General features: G+C 37.5%; 1 protein-coding gene and 1 long non-coding RNA gene across 3 annotated transcripts in view; one reads left to right on the top strand and one right to left on the bottom strand.

The window, feature by feature from the left end:
* The window catches only part of EPB41L4A (erythrocyte membrane protein band 4.1 like 4A), a 188271-nt gene that overhangs the window by 28934 nt on the left and 138142 nt on the right, over nt 1-21195 (bottom strand). Inside the window, exons 13-15 of the mRNA XM_021009510.2 lie at nt 9812-9892; nt 4136-4229; nt 3233-3346 (exon numbers count right to left, since the gene is read on the bottom strand). Coding sequence (XP_020865169.1) covers nt 3233-3346; nt 4136-4229; nt 9812-9892 — 289 coding nt within the window. The remainder of the gene's footprint in view (nt 1-3232; nt 3347-4135; nt 4230-9811; nt 9893-21195) is intronic.
* Nucleotides 12757-21195, top strand: part of LOC110223819 (uncharacterized) — a 41095-nt gene continuing 32656 nt past the window's right edge. For both annotated transcript variants that reach the window (XR_002328798.2, XR_002328796.2), the window contains exon 1: nt 12757-12930. This is a non-coding gene — a long non-coding RNA (uncharacterized LOC110223819). The remainder of the gene's footprint in view (nt 12931-21195) is intronic.

Here is a 21195-nt window from a genome sequence, read left to right as displayed (position 1 = left end):
AGATTGTTTTCTTCTGTTAGTTTTTGTACTTCCTTCTTCAACTGGCCAATTGTGTTTTTTAGGGACTTTTCTTCAGTGTATTTTTTTTCCAACTGGCCAATTGTATTTTTGAAGGACTCTTTACCTCTCTCATTTGACTATTAAAATCCTTCTTGAGCTCTTCTAAGAAGGCTTTTTGGGCTTCAGACCAGTTCATATTCCCTTTTGTTGTTGCAGATGTGGGTTTGTTGACAATGTTGTCCTCTTCAGAATTTCTGTCTTGATCTTCACTCTTCTCGTAATATGTATGTTTCTTTTTACTCATGGTGTTTCTTTATTCCCTGGCCTTTAAAGAGATTGAGCTCTCCTGCTGGGAACAGATACTGACCCAAGCTTCTTGTGTTGGGAGCCTAGGTCTTGGTCACTGGCTTTGCGTTCTGGGGCCTCTTATGCTGGATTGGAAGCTGTAGGTTTCTGGCAGCTTACCTTGTGTTGGGCTGGAATCAGCAAGGCTGGAACTTTCAGGCAATTCTAGGTTGCCTGCTTTTCCTTTCCTTAGCTTTCTTCCGCTCCTTTTAGGTGGCTGCTGCAGGATGTTTATCTGCCTGGGGCCCCCTGCAGTGTTGTCTCCCTCAGTTCTGCTAATGCACCGGGAGATTCCTTTGCAGTGGAGTGCGGAGGCTCTGGGCGGTTTTCTGAGCTGGTTTCCACCGGTTCCCCCGCCCTCACTGAGGCACTCGGAGGTCCAGGTGTTTGTGTTTGCCTGCTCTACCACCTGGGCTTCAGGATCTCTTCACAATTGGGAGCTTCAGGGCTCCTACAGCTCACCTGGTGTAGGGTTGGAATCAGCAAGGTCTGGGCTTTAGGAAGCCTTTAGGTTGTTTTCTTCACCTCCTTTCAGATGAATGCCACAGGGTACTTATCTGCCTGGGGCCTCTTGTTTTTGCTGAGGCACTGAGAGATCCGTTTGCTGGGCTGCTGCACTGCTGCTCCTCGTCTTTCTCCTAGTTCAGGTGTTCCAGGGTTTTTTTTTTTTCCTGGGCTGATATTTTGTGGGTTTGCAGAGGTTGATAGGGGAGAGTGAGAGCGACTACCTTTTCACTCCGCCATCTTGGCTCCCGGAAGCCTCCCTTTCTCCCAACTTCTTTTTTTCATCATAACTTTCAGGCAGTCCAACAATTCTTATATTTTCTCTCCTTGATCTGTTCTCCAAATCAGTTGTTTTTCTAATGAGATGTTTCAGATTCTCTTCTATTTTTCTTATTTCTTATTTATCATTCCACTTACCTAGTTTTAGTTTTCAAGGAGTTATTTTCTTCTTTAATATTTTGGACCTCTTTTTATAATTTTCTTGGATTGTTTTTTTTTCCTAATTTTTCCTTGATCTCTCTTATTTGATTTTTGAATTCCTCTTTATGTACTTCCAAGAGCTCTTTTTGGGCTTTTGGCCATGTGTTATTTTTGTTTTATTTTTAGCGTCTTGTTATTATAATCAAGTTTTAATTGGGCTGTCTTAAACATGTACTAGGGACACTTAGGTAGGTATAGTGGATAGAGTGCTGTGCCTGGAGTCAGGACATGTGAGTTCAAAACCAGCCTCAGACTTAGCCCTGTGACCCTGGGCAAGTCATTTAAACTTTGTCTGCCTCAGTTTCCTCAAATGTAAAATAGGGACACTGATAAGGAAATGGGAAACCACTCCAGTATCTTTGGCAAGAAAACCCCATAAAAATAGGGTCATGAAGAGTCTTTAAGACTGAACAAAAACAAATGCTAATTGGTAAGATAATTTAAAAGGACAGAGAAGATAAGATTCTATTCTTAGGCATAAGTTTTCTTGTCTTGATAAGCTGAATACCACACTTAGGCCACACTACCAGAAAGGATTTTGTAACCCCTTACTAATTCCTTATCTCAGATAACTATGCAGCCTATACGAAGCAAAAAAAAAAAATCTCTAATCTCAAAGTATGTGCTATTTTGGGGACCATTTGGCTCATTTCAGATTTCCAGACTCTAAATGGAAGACCCATTACCCTTCTTCCAGATCCTTATTTTTTATTTCTGTAACTGATTAATATAGTATCAGTATTCAGCTCAGAACTATTTCCTAATAATGCTCCTTTTAGATAGCTAGACTTTATTCACTTTTAAAATCATTAACATTAGCATGGAGTTTTATAAACCCCTCCCTATAAGACTATATCTAGTTCGTTTGCTATTAATTTTGCAGGAAAGAAAGAGTTGGGAGATGGAAGGTTAAGGACAAGAGGTGGCAGGTGGAAAAAAGGAGATCCAGACCTGTAATTCAGGATAAGTCAGCAAAGGCCACACAGTCCTGGTTAGGGAACGCTGTACATATGAAGTAAGTTTGAGATTAAGACAGCTTCCTAACTTATATAAGGACATCTAAGGTGGTACAGGGGATAGAGCACTGGGCATAGTCAGGAAGACTTGAGTTAAAATTTGCACTCACATTTAAATCAGGCACGGCATTTAGCCTTTCAGCCTCAGTTTTCTCATCTGTAAAATGGGGTTAAGAACAGCATCTTCAGAGTTGTTGGGAAGATATTTGAAATTTGGGAATCACTTTGTAAACCTTAAAGTGCTATATAAATTATAACCACTATTTATTTTCTTCCATACAGTTATTTTTTGTTTGTTTGTTTTTAGGCAATTGGGGTTAAGTGACTTGCCCAGGGTCACACAGCTAGTGAATGTCAAGTGTTTGGTCTGAGGCCAGATTTGAACTCAGGTCCTCCTGACTTCAGGGCTGGTGCTCTATCCACTGCACCACCTAGCTGCCCCTCTTCCATACAGTTATGAGTTTGATTCCACAACTAGAATCTATTAATATTGCTTTTCCTAGTCCTCAAGAAGATAAAGGGTTTCACTCAGCTTCAAAAACCAACTTCTTAGAGCCGCCTTATTACATTACTTATTAATATTTCAACATTTCAGTCTGGTTGTAATTTTCGGAAAGGATTGATACCTCTTAGAGAAATGTTTAGGTTAATTAGTGTGAAAGCATATTTCTGATCAGTGTTTCTTATGGAGCTATTCTCTGAAGCATTTGGTTGGCTCAAAGGTAATGCTTTGTGTTTTGTGTATGAAAGCAGAAAGTTCAAAATATGGGGAGAAAAATCTGTGGATGGATATATAAAAGGGTGTTAACATATGGACAGATGTGAAAGAAAAAAAAAAGGCCAGGGATTGTGAATCAAGAGTTCACTGCTGTATATAGTCCACTTACCTTCTCCTAATTGGCTGTCCAGGCTCATGGTCACTACTGCCAGATGGGTTTCGTCTCCGTGAATAAGGGAACTTTGGTGATTTATTACGGTCATTGGAACAATTGTACAGTCCTCTGGAGTTAAGAATATAACAAAAAACAATCAAAACCTGAAAATTCAACAATTATACCTAGCCCAACCCAAAGAAATCCCTTACAAGACTCCACTTTGTCTAAAAACAATATAATTTTCTAGCCTGACAAAGATAGCAAAAAGAAATGACTCAACATGAAACATGATTATTTGCAGGGATACATGACATTAACAAATGGATATACTAGAAATACTTAGAGCCTGACAAGAGGCCATAATGAAATAATTTTTGTTGTAAGCAATTCTAAGCTAAACATGGTTTTTAAAAATAAGTAATGATGATAATAACCATTATCATAATTGTATAGGGTTCTAAAGTTTAAAAAGGAGCCCTTCCTCTCACAATAATCCTGTCAAGTAGATAAAAAATGTATTCTGATTTACACAATAAGAATCTGAGGCTAATTAACTGACTTAACCAGCTAATAAGTGTTGTGGCTGGGATATGAACCCAGGCCTCCTAAATTCATATGTTCATAGTCAAACTTTCCATCAAATAGTCATTGAAAAGGAAGAAATTCTGACTGATCAGAACATCTTTGACATTAAGTGTGGTTAATTAGCATAAGCTAGTTTTTGTATAACATTTTCCAGCAGTGTTTTATATTAGAATATGTTCTGTTGAGATCTTTGCTTAGAGCCTGTGGTTCCTGAAGATTTAGGAACTTCATGATTTGCATGCTGATAGGTAGATGACAGGCAATCAGATTCCCTTATTTACATGATCTCCTTTGAGACAGGGTATCAATGATAAAAATGATGAACTTTACCCCTGTGGTCCATTTTCCTCCCATGGTGCATTTGTTTTGCTTCTTTGGGTTTCAGGGCTATTTTCGAATTTTGACTTCTTGAAGCTTTTAATTGAAAAAGAAAAATCCAAATCAACACATAAACTAGAAATTGAAAAAAGGCATTAATTAATATGCAAGTTTCTTCAGTCAACTTTATGTGACTTAAAATAATCTAATGTTAAGCTCCCAAGGAACATATATATATATATATATATATATATAAGTGTGTGTGTGTGTGTGTGTGTGTGTGTGTGTGTGTGTGTGTGTGTGTGAGTGTGTGTGTGTGTGTATGTGTATATATATGTGTGTGTGTGTGCACGCGCACACACACATATATACATATACACACACACATACATATTTCAATTCTGCTTATGCTGTTTGCACTCAGCAACAGTAAGGCCATCAATCACTGGAAGAAGCTCCTATACACTGAATGGTCTGTATTCTTAAGCTTAACTCAGTTTGCCCAGGGAAGAGGCAGAATGGAAAGAAGAGAAAGTTAAAGGAACCAAACCTGCAATTTCCTATTGAGGATAATCACTTGCTTCCTTACAATGACAGGAATATGCTTGGGTTCTAGCCCTGGGTGTAAAGCACAGTCCAAGACTTAAGACGAAGCAATCCAAACTGACATTTTCTGGCCTTATATTGAAATTTCAAATAGAATTTCTATTCCTACTTCCTGATGAAGAAACATTTCTGCCTTGAAAACATCTCTTGGACAGCAAGATCAAATAAGTCAATACTTCAAAGAAATTATTTCAGACTATTCATTGGAAGGACAAATACTAAAGTTGAAGCTTCAATATTTTGATAATGAGAAGACAGGACTCATTGGAAAAGACTCTGCTGGGAAAAATTAAGGAAAGGGGCAGCTAGGTAGCTCAGCAGTTAGAGCATCAGCACTGGAGTCAGGAGGACCTGAGTTCAAATCGGGTCTCAGACCAGACACTTGGCACTTAGTAGCTGTGTGACCCTGGGTAAGTCACTTAACCCCAATTGCCTTGCCAGAACAAACAAAAAAAAATAAGAAAAATTAAAGGCAAAAGGAGAAGGGCATGGCAGAGGATGAGATAGATAGTGTTATGAAAACAACAAACAAGCTTGAAATCGGACTTCAGGAGATAGTGGAGGATAGAAGGGCCTAACAAAAAGTCAGATACAACTGAACAACTGAACAAAAACAAAATTAGATCAGTTTTTTATGTGTCATTGTTCTAAGGAAACGGATTCTCTTTTCTTTTTTTTATAGCCTGATAGAAACAAAAGGATTTTAATACAAAGCTGGATTTAAAAGTAGATTAAGAACTAAGTCATATTTCTTGGAAGTGCCACATCCACTTTGCCTAGTCATTTAAGGCTGTTTGCTAGGTTTTTCTCCTTTCTCCTTCCCAATGTGGCTTTTGAAGTCATTTGTCAGAACTCAGTTCATCATTGTTTTGGTGCTTACTGCTTTGTGTTATGGTTTGATATCTGGTTATTTCTGGGCTCTTTGTAGTTCAGTCATTCAGTCGTGTCCCATTATTCCATGCTAGCTAAGAGGTGGAAAGATTAAACTAAACATTTATATCTTAGGTATCAGTGAACTTGAATGGATGAGAATGGATGATTTTAATTCAGGTGATCATAACATATAGGACTGGGCAGAAATGCCTTAGAAATGGAGTAACTGTCATAGACAGCAAAAGGATGTGAAGCAGTACTAGGGTACAATCTCAAGTAATACAAGTCTGTGTTCCAACCAGAAATGCCAAAGAGGCCAAAGTTGATCATTTCATAATGACCTATATTGTAGGTCCTACAACATCTTCTAGAAATAACACCAAAAAAAAAAGTCACTTTCCTCATAGGGATTGGAAATTAAAAGATAATTGGAATAACAGAAAAGTTTGGTCTTGGAGTACAAAATGAAGCAGGGCAGAGACTAATAGAGTTTTGTCAAGATAACTCTTTGCTGGTCATGGCAAACATTCTTCTTCTTTTTTCTTTTTGGCAAGGCAATGGGGTGAAGTGACTTGCCCAGGGTCACACAGCTAGTAAGTGTCGAGTGTCTAAGGCCAAATTTGAACTCAGGTCTTCCTGAATCCAGGGCTGGTGTTCTATTCACTACATCACCTAGCTGCCCCTCAAACACTCTTTTTCAACAGCCCAAAAGGTGACTTATCACCAGATAATCAATATTGAAATCAGATTGATTATATACTTTGCAACCAAAAGTGGAGAAGATCTATGCAGTCAGTTAATAGAAGAGGTGGAGCTGACTGTGGTTCAGATCATAAGCTTTTTTTTTCTTTTTTCTTTTTTTCTTTTTTTTTAAAATATAAATTTATTTATTTTTAGTTTTCAATATTCACTTCCACTAGTTTTTGAGTTCCAAATTTCTCACCCCTCCCCCACCCCAAGATGGCATGCATTCTGAATACCCCTTCCCCTGGTCTGCCTTCTCTCTTCTATCTCTCTCCCCTCCCTTCTCTTATCCCCTTCCCCTTCTATTTTCCTGTAGAGCAGGATAGACTTCTGTACCCCATTTCCTATATTTCTTATTTCCCAGTTGCATGTGAAAACATTTTTTTTTAAAACATGTGTTTTTAAAACTTTGAGTTCCAAATTTTCTCCCTTCCTCCCTCCCCACCCACCCTCATTGAAAAGGCAAGCAACTCAATATAGGTTGTACATGTGCAGTTATGCAAAACACTTCCTTAGTAGACATGTTGTGAAAAACTAACTCTATTTCCCTTAATCCTATCCTGCCCTCCCATTTATTCTATTCTTTCTTTTGACCCTGTCCCTCCTCAGAAGCATTTGCTTCTGATTACCCTCTTTCCCAATCTGCTCTCCTCTCTATCACCCCCCTGCTCTCTTGTCCCCTTCTCCCCCTATTTTCCTGTAGGGTAAGACAGATTTCCATACCCAATTGAATGTGTACATCATAAGCTTTTTATTGGAAAATTTAGATTGCAGATTCCAAGTAGGGAAAACCATCAATATAGATATGATCTAACTAACTGATGTAATAAATGCCTATAAAATTGTAGACACAGAGCTTGGAGCATTGGAATACATTAACCATATATAGAATACAATTAAGTTTTTTATACAGATTTGGCATCACAACCATGTTCCCAAAACAAAAAGCTTTTCAGAGAGAAAAGGAAAATCTCATATATTTGCTAACACATTGCCAGAGGAAAAAATGAATCATAAATAGATAAGAAAGGAAGCTAGAAGAGAGGGATGTAAAAAGATTTAAAAAAGAGGAAGAAAGTGAAAGTGAAAAAATAATTTTGAGCAGTGAACTAACTGGCAGATGACAAAAACCATTTCTGATTCATAGCAGACACTCACTTTTACATGGCATCATGTCAGATATTAGGATGAAGTTGAAATAGATTGAATTCATTAAGTACCATTGAAGAGGCTTGGGGTCTGAATTTCTTGAGAGATTAATTTTTTAAAATAAATTTTTTATTGACTTCTGTTTATTATAGCACCACAATATGCCCATGTATCTGTTTGTTTTTGGAGAGGAAAAAAAATCAATACATTGGGAAAGCATAAAAACATGTGCAGTGTATAGCACCCGTGGACTTCCCACCTCCACCAAAGGGGACAGGCAGGGGGGTGTCTTTTCAGATCTCTTCATCCAAGTCTCCCTTGATTTTTAGAATTTTGTTACATTTACTTTTGATATTTTGGTGTGTTATTCTTTCTATTTACATTGTTGTATTAATCGTGTTAGTGTTTTCTTGATTCTGCTTACTTCACTGTGCATCAGTTCATATAGGTCTTTCCAAGTTTGTCTGTATTCATCACACACATCATATAGACAGTTTGTTTAGCCATTCCCCAAACGATAATCATCTACTTTGTTTCTAATTCTTCATTATCACAAAAAGTGCTACTATAAATATTCTGGAGTAGAGAGAGACATTTTTTCTTACCAATGGCAATAATAGTCTCTGGTGCAAAGGATATGGGCATTTATTCCCTTTATTTGCGTAACTGCAAATTGCTTTCCAAAATGGTTGTACTATTTCGCAGGTTTACTAACAATGTATTAGTGTGCCTATCTTCCCCAAACTCCTCCAACAGTGACTTACCACTTTTTAACCACTTTTGCCAATTTGCAGAGTTTAAATGTGCATTCTCTTAATACTGACTTGGAGGTTATTTTCAAGTGGTTTTGAATGCTTTGCAATTTCCCTGAACCTCCCTACTTCTATCAAAGGCATCACCATCATTCCTGTGTCCATTTTGTAATCTCACCTTACATATCCAATCACTTGGAAAATAATGCCTTTTTTACCTTCGCCACATCTCCTGCATCTTTCTGACCCTCCACTTACTAGAAGCTCCCACTTCTAATTGGTTTTCCTGTCTCAAGTCTTTGAGTCCATGGTATACCCTGCTACCAAAGCAATTTTTCCTAAGTACAGATTTGACCTTGAGGCTTCTCTCCTCAACCAGCTCCAGTGACTTACCATTCCTCTTGGGATAAAATGATAAAAATCTATCCTTCTACCCCCATTGCATATTACTTTCCTCCCACACTCTGGGATCAAGACAAACCTGCATTTTCTTACTAGGCTTTATCTCAGTGGCCATTACCATGCCTGGCATTTGCTGTTTACTACTTCCACCTACTAGAATACCTCTCTTCCTTTAGGGTGCAGCTCAGGCACCATTTTCTTAAGTCTTTCCTATTCCTGCAAATGCTATTACCTTCTATTTTAAACTACCTTGTGTTTAACTAATGTAACTCAAATATTGATTTTTAGTCTTAGTATTCTGCCATAAGCAGCAGGTATCCCATTTCCTCAGCTTCTGGTCAGGGTTAAAAAGTAAGACACCATATGAACTCAGGATTGTCTCAGATTGTAGTTTATAGTTGATGACTGTGGTAGCCTATGACAACTGATAAATCTTACATAAAGAAAAGCAAGTGAGCTGTACTGAAGCTACTAATTATCACTTTTCATTGGATTACTTTCCAGGGACCAGGCAATGGAATTAGGTGAACCTGCTAAGATGTGGCTATGTCCTTGTGGGAGGAAATTCCCAGGGCCTCAGACAGACAAGGATATTAAATCTCTATTGTCTAGGTGAAATTGATTCCTAAAGAGGAAAGGAGACACAGGGTAATCAGAAGAGGAGGCTCTTGGCCTCAGAAGGAAGAACCAAGAAAAAATGGGTAGATATTGCAAAAAAACAAACAAACAAACAACTAATTTAAACTTGATAGGAAAAACTTTCTAATGAGGGATGTCTGAAAGTGTAATAATGTGTGGGTTCTCCTTAGAGGTCTTCAAAGTCTGGACTTCTTGTAAGGACTAATTTTGGATATGAGTAGGCATTTTCAACTCAAAATGCTATCATTCTTAAAGTAGCCTAAATGTACAAGAGTACTGAAAAAAGGCATTATTCTCATTGTTGTTGGCATGGGTTCTATACAACCCCTTTCCAATTCTCAATTCGATGATTCTGTGTACCCTTGCAGAATACTGGCTGACTCATGAGAATTACGAATTCTATTTTAAAAAATCAAATGAGTAGACTCTTACCTTTGCTGACATCTAAAATAGTTGTCCTTCGTCCCTATTCTAAGCCTTAATCCATTGTGTTTCTTTGGTCATGTACACTAACCTTTTAACTGGCAAGGGGCAATAATTTTGGTGGTTCCTTCATTCACTCCATTTTCCATATTTGCAGTAACCTGGTTTATGCTGTTTGATCCTAATTGCCAGAAAAGAGAGAGAGAAAAGAACATGGAAAGAGAATGAGAAAAAGAAGCTCCAATAATTCATGCATTCAACAAACATTTATTGTCTAGTATGAGATGTGTATTTAGCTAGGAGCTGTGAATAAGCACTTTGAAATTTGTTGTCTGATTTGCGACAGCATTGTTATATGTTTGTGGGCATATTTCATTATTCTATTTTGGAGAGGAGTATGATATTTGTAGGAGATTATTGATATCAGACAAATTACTAGTGTTTTGGACTTGAAGTCAAGTTGACTGATTCACTGATATGAATCATTTACTGGTTCAAACTCTAGTGCTTTGCCTACTACATGAAAAGAAGAGACTAACAGAAAGAAGATAACAAGAGTTCCATTTAAGAAAAGTCTATTTTATGGATGGTTTAACACATCATAATGAATCATAATTAAGATCTTTCCCTTTAGCAATATCATGCTGACTTTGATCTACCTCGTAAGATGGTTCCATCAAAAACAAAATCTCTCCTTTGAAAAGTCAAGATGGTGCCCCCCCCACACCACAATTACACCAAAGTAGAATTTAACAACATTAAAGCTAGGCTGTAATTTATTGGGTACAGTATAAATAACAGTTAAGAAAACATGAAGACATCTGAATAAAAGCAATTCTCCAAGACAATAAGCTGTAGAATAGTTAGCAAGCTTTAACAGTAGAGGGAGTTTACTCACTGCAAGGAGTTTCTCTGGGAGTTCATTTATGACTTGCTCAATTAATTCTTCTGATGCTGCGTTATTTACATTTTGTAGATATTCATCCAATTCATTTCATCAGTTTTGTTGGCGTACAATTGGGTAAAATAGTTCTAATAATTTTGTTGATTTCTGCTTCTTTTGTTATGAATATAAGTTGGCTTCACTCATTAGCAATTTTAGCTTTTCTCATAACTTTTCAGTTTTCTTAATTCAGTATGGTGGTTTTTGCTTTCAATTTTTATTTTTAGAATTAGTATTTAATTGTGCTTTTACGATTTGTTGCTTTTACAGATTTGCTTTTTGTTCAATTCCTTATTCATTCTTTTTCTTTTGTTGATTGATGTGTTCAGAGATGTATATTTTCTCCTAATCACTGCTTTGGCTCTGTTCCAAAAGTTTTGGTATGTTTCTTTATGTTATGTTTCTTACATTTTTCAAGGAAAATCCTCCTGCCTTTTCTTCCTCCCATATTCCCTGTCTACCCTCTTGACAAAGCACGTAAAAGTAACCCCTGTCAAGCAAAACAAATTTTACCCACTAGCTATGAAAAAAAAAATTAATTTACATTTTGAATCCTGTCACTTGGCTGTTGATCTGTTCTTTCTTTTTTGATGAACGTGTTCAGAAATAAAAAATTTCCTTCCTAAGGCCTGCTTTGGCTGCATCCAAATTTTTTAACATGTTTTCTCACTGTTTTCATTAACTTTAAGGAAATTTTCTATTGAGAATGATTTAAATGCTTGGAATGCCATCAAAGTTGCATATTTGTCCCCTGTAGGATTAAAGTACTAAGTGTTAATCCTTTCTGGTCCACATTTTGTTCAGAATTCTTGTGTGATCCTGACTGCAGCTCTGTAGCATTTGAATTACTTCTTTCTTCTTGCCTGTAGTTTTTTCTTTGTCTGAGTATTTCTGTCACCATAGTAGCTTTTTATGCTGTGATTCGTTTATTGTTCTGTTGTGATTAACTGCAGATGAGACAATGGCCTGTTAGAATAATCTGAGCCCATGGTGATGAAGGTCTGCTATTTTTAATGCATAAATGCTTGTGATAAATGCTTGTAAATGCTTGTAATTGATTTAATTTTCTAGAGTCACAGTATAACTTTTTTTTGTATGATGAATGTCATTTCAGGGAAGACACTGATTTCGTTATTAATAAAGTGAATTGTATATCATTTGGATTTTAGCTTCATTGCTAATAAAGAAATGCTTTACAGCAACAACCTCTCTCTTCCTTAAAGGCTCACAGACTTAATTACAACTAAATTTTCAGAAAAAACTATTCAGCATCCCAGATTGAGATGAATTGCAAGACATCTAAAATATTACTTAATTGCTTTTTCATAATTCTGTATTCTCCTTTGTCCATTTCTAGAATAAGACACTGGGATCAGGGAGATGAGGAGTTTAGGCTCTTTTGAGACCTTTTTTATCAGAGAGGAAGTCAGATTTCTTTCTGTTCCTGCATTGATAAGATTATTAGTGTATACTTTTAGTTCTTTACCACAAAAAGCTTTTTAAGACACTCTGATTGTTAATTCTACCCCACAGTTCAAATGCTACCTCCACTTACCCTACCCTGAAGATTCAAGCAATTTTACATTCATTTGAATGAGAAAGGTTTTGGTTTGTACATAAAGATACTTTATCACTTACAACCTTATTACAATCATCTGAGAAAAATCTTTCTAGCATACAGGATGTGAATTACTTAAGCAAAGGGAATTTGTTTTAGAATCAAAGATATAGAGCTGGAAGTGACCTTAGAGGTTATTTTTTGTCTAATCTTTACATATAAGAGCCAGCTAGGTGACACAGGAAGACCTTACTTTGGATTCATCCTCGGATGCTTCATAGCTACCTGTGACCTTGGGTGAAAAGTCACCCTGAGTGATTCCATGTTTAAACCTTGCTTTATCTTTGGATCAAATGCATAGTCAGCCTACAGGAGATGGCAGTCTGAAAATACCTTTCTGCATATGTAGTTAGATATGGGAACACTCATATGTACCAGTCTTGTCCTTAAATGGAAATTGTTTATTACTTTCTAAAGCAATTCTATCCTCCTACAACTGCCTGCTCTCTTGGTGCATTAATAAACTACTTTTATCTCTCTTAGTTTGCGTCACTGACCATGGCAAGGCCTGAAAAAGCATTTCCTCTTAACAATTTGACGACTCCCACACTACCCTTTGCTCCACATCTACTCTGCAGTGGATACCAGGACCGGCATTCCAACCTTTGTCCAACTGTGAGTTGGTGTGGACTCTCAGGACTCAGTCAGCCATGAAGTGGTGAGTTGTCTCCCCAAACTTGGGATATAGGGGATAAAAGGGAACAGATTGTGAGTCCAAAATTGATTTTATCATTTGTGCAGGAAGACACAGGAATAGGGCCACAAAAGGGCAAAGGCAGTGGTCTCGACCCAACATTAAGTCACTAAGGAACAGAATGGTCAAGGCATAATGGTATCATTATTGGATCTGGACAGAGTAAGCCTCCTGATGCCTACCCACTAGGTAAGTTATTATAGGACAAGTGAAAATTACCAGTTAAACTAGCAATTGAAGTAAAGCTCAGCCAGACTCCTTATATAGATGACTGTGGAAAACAAATATGTCCAGATGAATATGGGAGAATACAGAACCTTTGATTGTCAGCTGTGCATGCTAAAATCCAGACTTGGAAGGTCTAGAACCTAGGCTAATGGATTATTAGCATTGGCCAGAACTTTCAAATGGAGACTAGCTCTCTTTACCAAGTACATTGGCAGGTCAACCACACAATCCAGATGTCTCAGAAAAACAAACAAACAAACAAACAAACAAACAAACATACCATGGCACCCTTACAAACCGTTTTGTAGGGAATAATCAGAGCAAAGTATATGTCTTCTTTTCACCAGAAGACATTGTATTATGGCAATAATCCACTCTACCCTTTCAGAGGGACCCTATCACTGTCATCAAGGAAATTAAGACATAAGAAGACACAATACCAGCTGGAAGAGCATAAATTATTGGATGCCTTTTCTCAGAAATGATGAGAAAGCAAAAGTCCTGTCCTGTGTGGTGAAGTTCGCACAACATGGCCTCATTGGAATTAGAATAATGAGAGTAACTGGGGAACATTCAGGGCAACAAATGACCGTCTATGATGCTCTAGATCAGGCAGCATAACAACCAATAAATTGGGGAAAATTTCATGCCACTTAACTAAAAATTTAGATGAACATAGTGACTTTTTTCTATATTTATTTGTTTGCTGCCACTCAGAGATTTGTTTAGCTGAATCCAGAAAATGAGCAAAGGGAAATTGCTTCAGCTTATGTCAATCAGCAGATGTTTACAATTTCATAAATTCTGTCCTGGCTGGAGTGGGAAAACTATTAATGAAATCAGGTGATGCAGGAAGAAAGTAAAGAGGAATAAGGATCAGAAGGGGAAATTTAGAAAGGGTACCCCAATATGTTTTTATTGCAAAAGAATAAATATTTGCAATGATGGTTGCTGTTAAGTAACCTCCTAAAGGCTTTTTAATGTTAAGGTCTAAAAGGGTAATGGTCTTCTCAGGAAAAAGTGACCTGAGAGCTTTAACCATTAGCTACTATACTTTCATTTTCATATCTTTTTATTATTGTTGTGTAAATTTACAGCTATTCACTGTGATCCAGCAGAAGTAATCACTTTGGGACAGAAACCTAAGAAGTTTCTGGTACTTCTGGTGACTGATTTGCTTCCATGTATTGATATTTATGGTTCATGAAGTCAGCCAAGCCAAGCCTGTTCCAGATTAAGGATAGACTGCCCCCTTGTGTGCAACAATATATCAGTTTAGAAGCTTTCAGAAACTCAGAGATGGCTTACATCTATCTGGGGGTGATAGGGAAAGTTGTGTACTGTCAATGAGGAAGACCTAACTGTATACTGTTTAATCTGGCATCTGAGGGCTATCAATTTTGTCATCCTGAGAGCCTTCCTGGTTCTGAATCCTATTTCTATTAATTTCAACCTTCCCCACAATATAAGCATATTTATTCTCTCTGACTTGTGTCCTGCTTTTTAAGTATTCTGGTAAATCCTGAATCCCAGTACTTTTTTTTGTTTCTTTTTTGTTTTTAACTTGAAGCCAGCTGCTCTGGGATTATTGTGAATCTCCTATTTGCAGAGATGCTTGTCAAGGACCTACAAGATGTGCACCCACCACAACTTTGATTTAACATGCTGCTGACTAATTGCTTGTCTTTCCTACACAAGGAGCCTGTGAGGAAACTTCTCTTTGTGGAAAGGGCCACCAGATCTCCCCCTCTGAAGTTATAGCTCACCTTATATGCCAGCTTATATGGTTAGAGGCCTCTGAGGAAGCAGAGACAGTGAAATGATGATGGCCACCCCACCAACTTTGGCAGTGGCAAATTATGACAGGTCTTTTTACTGTTTTGTTCATGTATAGAGGGGGGCCACATCAGAAGTCTTCATCCAGAGGTTGGAGACCCACCATAGAGCTCTTTGTTAGCACTTGTGCTAGCAGAGAAGGGTCTGTGGGTTTACCTTTGGGGCGGCTGTTGAGCTTGTAAAAAGGACGCTTTGTTGCTGCCTTTTTTTACTCCCAACATAAGACTCAAGTCTACTCCCCGCTGGCAGGGTGGCTGCTTATCAGGCAAAACTTTTGTATGATCCTAATCTCTCTACTCATGTCATAAATCCAGTCACTCTCCTTCCAGAACTGAAAAAGGATGAGGTACCACATGGCTGCTGGCCCACTGCCTTACTTCCACACAACATTCCCTTGGAGGAGCCCAATATTATGTATGAAAGTGGGCTGTGAGTTACTGGGGGAGTAGTCTTGTCAATGGATTTGATGACAGGGAGTTGGTGCCACTGATCAGGACTTGCTAACTGGTCAAGGGCCTCTGAATGAACATTTACACTATTGGAGTCTGTAAAGCACCTGGCAAAATTAAACAGATACTTCATGCCCTACTTATTAACTAACTCTTTCAAGCCCTTTTGCTCCCGGAGGCCATTTCTGTGATGCTTTGTATGAGAATGGTCTTTTTTTTGCAAAATGGCAACTGGGTTGTGGCCAAATTTGCCCCGGGGTCATTGAGAGCTGCCAGCACTCTTCTTGACTTTTCTTTCTTAGTCACTGGTGCTGAAAAGGATTAGTGCTCCTCCAGTATCTGCAACTCTGTGCCTCGGGTGGCACTGAACTTTCAAGCTCACAGGTTATGGCACTCCTCCCACCCCTTACCCCTTCCTGGTTTGCTGTTTATGCAGGCTCCCACCATGTGGTCTCAAGCTGTTTTGTGAAAGAAAATCATCAGAAAAGGGGAGATTGCAGGAGTTCCTAACATTTTAAACCTGCAGATTGACTTTAATAGAGTTGCCAAAGTCCATGGTCTATAGATTTTGGCAGCACAGAGACTGATGGAGCCCTTGGGTTGAGCCACTGCCAGTGACAACAAGTCACGGCAAATATAGTAGCAAGGTACCTGATCAAGGACATAATACTAATATTTAGCCTCCCATTACTACTGACTACAGCCAAGGGCCATCCTTTACCACAGAAATAACCAAGCAAGTCTACATCCAGTTTACAATAACCCCTTAGCCTGCATATTCCTTACCACTCACAGTCATCAGAGGGAGTTGGACAGCTAAATAGGGAAGTTAAGACCCTTTGGGGACAACTATGCCAGGAAACATAGTTAAAATTGCCTCAAGTATTCATTTGTCTTTGTGGTGTTCTCCCTTAGAAATGATAGGAGGGACAGCTAGGTGGTGCAGTGGATAGAGCTCCAGCCCTGGAGTCAGGAGGACCTGAGTTCAAATCTGGCCTCAGAAACATAACACTTACTTAGCTGTGTGACTCTGGACAAGTCACTTAACCCCAACTGCCTCACCCGAAAAAAAAAGAAAAGAAAAAAAAAAAGAAAGGATAGGAAACAGGATTGTGGCGCGGCACCTTGCCTTAACCTAGGAGATGAAAGCCTAATTTCTCTGTCTAGTTCTTTCACAAGTCTGGAAGGAATTTGTCTATTTGAGTTAGGAGACTACTTAGGATCCACAACTTCAGGAACGCATCTAGTCTCCATCCCTCCCAGAATGGACTTATCCAGGTCCTGTGGACCAGTCATGCTGCCATCAATGTTCCTGTCCAGAGAACTGACATGCATCAACTCATTTGGAGGCTTCAGCCCAGCTGAGGAAGTGTAATTCCTAATTAGCCCCTGAGAAATTGAGAAAAGCACTTGGATACCAATCAGTGGTCCTTGGCTGCTCCCGGTGTCCAAGAGCAGAGCTCAACTTTAAAAATAAAAAATAGGAGGGCAGCTAGGTGGCGCAGTGGATAGAGCACAGCCCTGAAGTTGGGAGGACTCGAATTCAAATCTGGCCTCAGACCAAATACTTGACACTTGCTAGCTGTGTGACCCTGGGCAAGTCACTTAACCCCAATTGCCTATTAAAAAAAATTAAAAAATAATAAAAAATAGACTGGGAAATGAGCAACAGATGATTAAAACACAAACTAAGAAGAGGACAACTTCCAAACACCTATATGTAAAGCCTCAGAGAAATATAAATTAGTCTCAGGGCCAAACAGAACTCTGGAAAAGCTCAAAAAGGATTTTAAAATCAAACAAGAGAGGTAGAAGAAAAATTGGGAAAAGAAATGAGAACTGTGCAAGGAAAGAATGAAAAAACAGTCAGCAGCTTGGCAAAGGAAGCACAAAAATGGGGAGGAAAAAAGTGTACAAAAATTCACTGAAGAAAACTCCTTCAGGAGAATTGGCCAAATGGGAAAGGTACAAAAGCTCACTGAAGAAAATAATTAAAAATTAGAATTATGCAAGTGGAAGCTAATCAAAGTTAAAAGAATGAGATAAAAAAAAGAAGACAATGTGAAATATCTCATTGGAAAAACAATTGACAATTTAGATCCAGGAAAGATAATTTAAGAATTATTGGACTACTTGAAAGCCATAATCAGAAAAAGAGCCTGGACAGCATCTTTCAAGAAATTATCAAGGAAAATTGCCCTGATATCCTAAAACCAAGAGGGTAAAATAGAATTTGAAAGAATCCACCTATCACCTCCTGAAAGAGATCCTAAAATGAAAACTCCCAGGAACATTACAGCCAAATTCCAGAACTCTCAGGTCAAGGAGAAAATACTGCAAGCAGCCAGAAAGAAACAATTCAAATATCATGAAGCTACAGTCAGGATTTAGCAGCTTTTACAGTAAAGGATTGAGGGCCTATAATATGATATTCCAGAAGGCCAAGAGCTAGGACTACAACCAAGAATCAACTACCCAGCAAAACTGAACATAGTCCTTTGGGGAAAAAATGGACATTCAGTTAAATAGAAGATTCTGATGAAAAGACCAAAGCTAGATGAAAAGACTATATAGCTAAACAGAAAATTCAATTTTCAAATATAAGACTCAAGAGAAGCATAAAATATTAAAACAGCAAAGAAAACACAAGTTATTCAAAGAGGTTAAACTGTTTAGATACTTGTAACTCCTAAGAACTATCACTATTAGGGCTGTTAGAAGGAGACAGTGCACTGGCATTAGCTGAACATGATGGGATGATATTAATAAAAATTAAAGTGTGAGAAAGAGGATTGCACTGAGAGGGAGGGAAGGGAGAGGTAGAATGGGGTAAATCATATGACATGAAGAGGCATAAAAGACCTGTTACAGTGGAGGGGAAGATGGGAGGGGGATGTGAGCATCTCTTGAACCTTAATATCATCAGATTTGACTCAAAGACAGAATAATACTTTGCTCTTACCTCTATTACACACATCCCCTTCTTGTCCTTCTCTCCTAATTCCCTATAGGGAAGACTGAGGGAGGCTATGGTCAGAAGCAAAACATTGGTGAGAGAAAGGGTGAAATAGAAAGAAGGATAGACAGGAGGAAAAATAGGGTGGAGGGAAATACACAGTAATCATCATTGTGAATGTGAATGGGATGAACTCACCCATAAAAGAGAAGCAAATAGCAGAATGGATCAAAAACCAGAATTCCATAAGTTATTTATAAGAAACACATTTTGGGGAAAAAAAAGAAACACATTTGAAGTAGAGAGACATACACAGAGTGAAACTAAGGGGTTGGAGCAGAATCCATTATGCTTTAGCTGAAGTAAAAAAAAAGTAGGAGGAGCAATCACGATATCAAACAAAGCAAAAGCAAAAATAGATCTAAGATGCAATTTGCTAAAAGGTGCCATAGACAATGAAGTAAATAGTTAATGAAGTCAATAGTTAACATATATGCAACCAAATGGTATAGCATTAAATTTCTAAAGAAGTTAAGTGAGTTATTGGAGGAAATAGATAGTAAAACTATATTAGTGGGGGACCTCAACGTTCCCCTCTCAGAACTAGATAAATTGAACCACAAAATAAAGAAGAAAGAAGTTAAGGAGGTGAATAGAATTTTAGAAAAGTTGGATATGATAGACCTCTGAAGAAAAACTGAATGGGGATGGAAAGGAATATACCCTTTTCTCAGTGGTACATAGCACCTACACAAAAATTGACCACATATTAGGGCATAAAAACCTCACAATCAAATGCAGAAAGGCAGAAATATTAATTGCATCCTTTTCAAAGATCATGATGCAATAAAAATTACATGTAATAAGGGGCCATGGAAAGATAGATGTAAAATTAATTGGAAACTAAATAATCTAATCCTAAAGAATGAGTGGGTCAAACAACAAATCATAGAAATAATTTCATTAAAAAGAATGACAATGAGACAACATATCACAATTTATAGGATGTAGCCAAAGCAGTCCTTAGGGGAAAATTGATATCTCTAAAGTCAAACATCAATAAAATAGAGCAGATCAATGAATTGGACATATAATTAAAAAAAAGCAACAAATTAAAAATCCCCAATTAGTAAACTTGAAAGTTAAAAAAAATTGACCTAATAACCTAAGCAGGTTTTATGGGGAAAAAAAATAAAAGAAGTAAACCATAGGTTAATTTGATTAAAAAAAGAAAATGAAAGTTCCAGTATCAAAAATGAAAAGGGGTTAATTGTTCACCAACGAAGAGGAAATTAAAGCAATTATTAGGAAATATTTTGCCCAATTGTATGCTAATAAATCTAAGTAAAATGGATTACTATTTACAAAAATATTAGCTATCTAGATTAACAGAAGAGGAAACAATACATCAATAACTCCAACTTAGAAAAAATTGAACAAGCCATCAATGAATTCCCTAAGGAAAAAAACCTGAGCTTCAGATAGATTCACAAGTGAATTCTACCAAACGTTTAAAGAACAATGAATTCCAATACCATTTGGGAAAATAGTGTAAAGTTGACTAACTCCTTTTATGACACAAATACGGTGCTGATATCTAAACCAGGGAAGCAGAAAATGTATGATTTTGATTATATTAAGTAATACAGACAAAATTAGAAGGAAAGCAGGAAATAAGGAAAGGATTTTTTACAGCCCATTTGTCTTCACTGAGATAGGGAACTGAGAAGTTTATAAAAATTCAAAAGCCATTCCCCAACTGATAAATGGTCAAAGTAGATGAACAGGAATTTTTTAGAAGAAATTCAAGAAATCCAAAAGTCACATGAAAAAATGCTCTTAATCACCAGTGGTTAGATAAACGCAAATTGAAACAGTTTTGAGGTATTGCTTCACACCTACCGGATTGACTAATATGACAGAAAAGGAAAGTGACAAATGCTGCACAGGATGTGGAAAAATAGGGACATAAATGCACTAGTCCAACCATTCTGAAGAACTATCAGGTCTGTGTACCAACAAGATCAAAGAATCTCTTTGTGGTAGCAAATTGGAAATGGAGATGATACTCATCAGTTGGGCAATAGCTGAGCAATTTGTTGTTCAAGCTATATGACTGTTGGGATATTGTACTATAAGAAATAAGCAAGATGGTTTCAGATAAACCAGAAAAGACTTGCAGCAAATGGTGTAAAATGAATTCAAAACTAGAACATTGTGTACAGTAATAACAATATTGTAATGTCATGATCAGCTGAAAGCTATTTCCTCAGTTGTAAAATGAGGGAAATAGAAGTACCTACTTTGTAGGGTTGTAAGGATTAAATGAAAATTAATTTTGACTCCATAGGTGCTATATACATGTTTGTTTCCTTCTCTTCCCCTACCCACCCAGCCCCTTTCCTTACGTATTAGTAAATAAGACCCAGGAAGAAATAAACATTTTCCGTTTGTGAACCTTCATCCATCAAGCACTCTTTCCACTGTATTACATTTTGCCCACATTTTATGGTAATTTTATCCTGCAGCATAACTTAACTGGGAATAGTAAAAGAAGTCTTGAACAATGTACATCCCCATGAAGAATGGAAAAATCCTTTTAAGACAAACTGACTAGCTTTGCTTATTGTAAATTCCATGCAGAACAGAAAAAAAGGTCTCAGTCAAAACTGCCTCTGAGTGCCATAAACATCTTTGTTTTTTTATTTTTTGTCAAGACAAAAAATACTATGAAATTCAAATTGCTTTTTAAATAATCAT

Source organism: Phascolarctos cinereus, unplaced genomic scaffold (genome assembly GCF_003287225.1).
Source record: "Phascolarctos cinereus isolate Bilbo 61053 unplaced genomic scaffold, phaCin_HiC Scaffold_4;HRSCAF=312, whole genome shotgun sequence".
Lineage (NCBI taxonomy): Eukaryota > Metazoa > Chordata > Mammalia > Diprotodontia > Phascolarctidae > Phascolarctos > Phascolarctos cinereus.
This window is presented reverse-complemented; position numbering and strand designations above follow the sequence as displayed.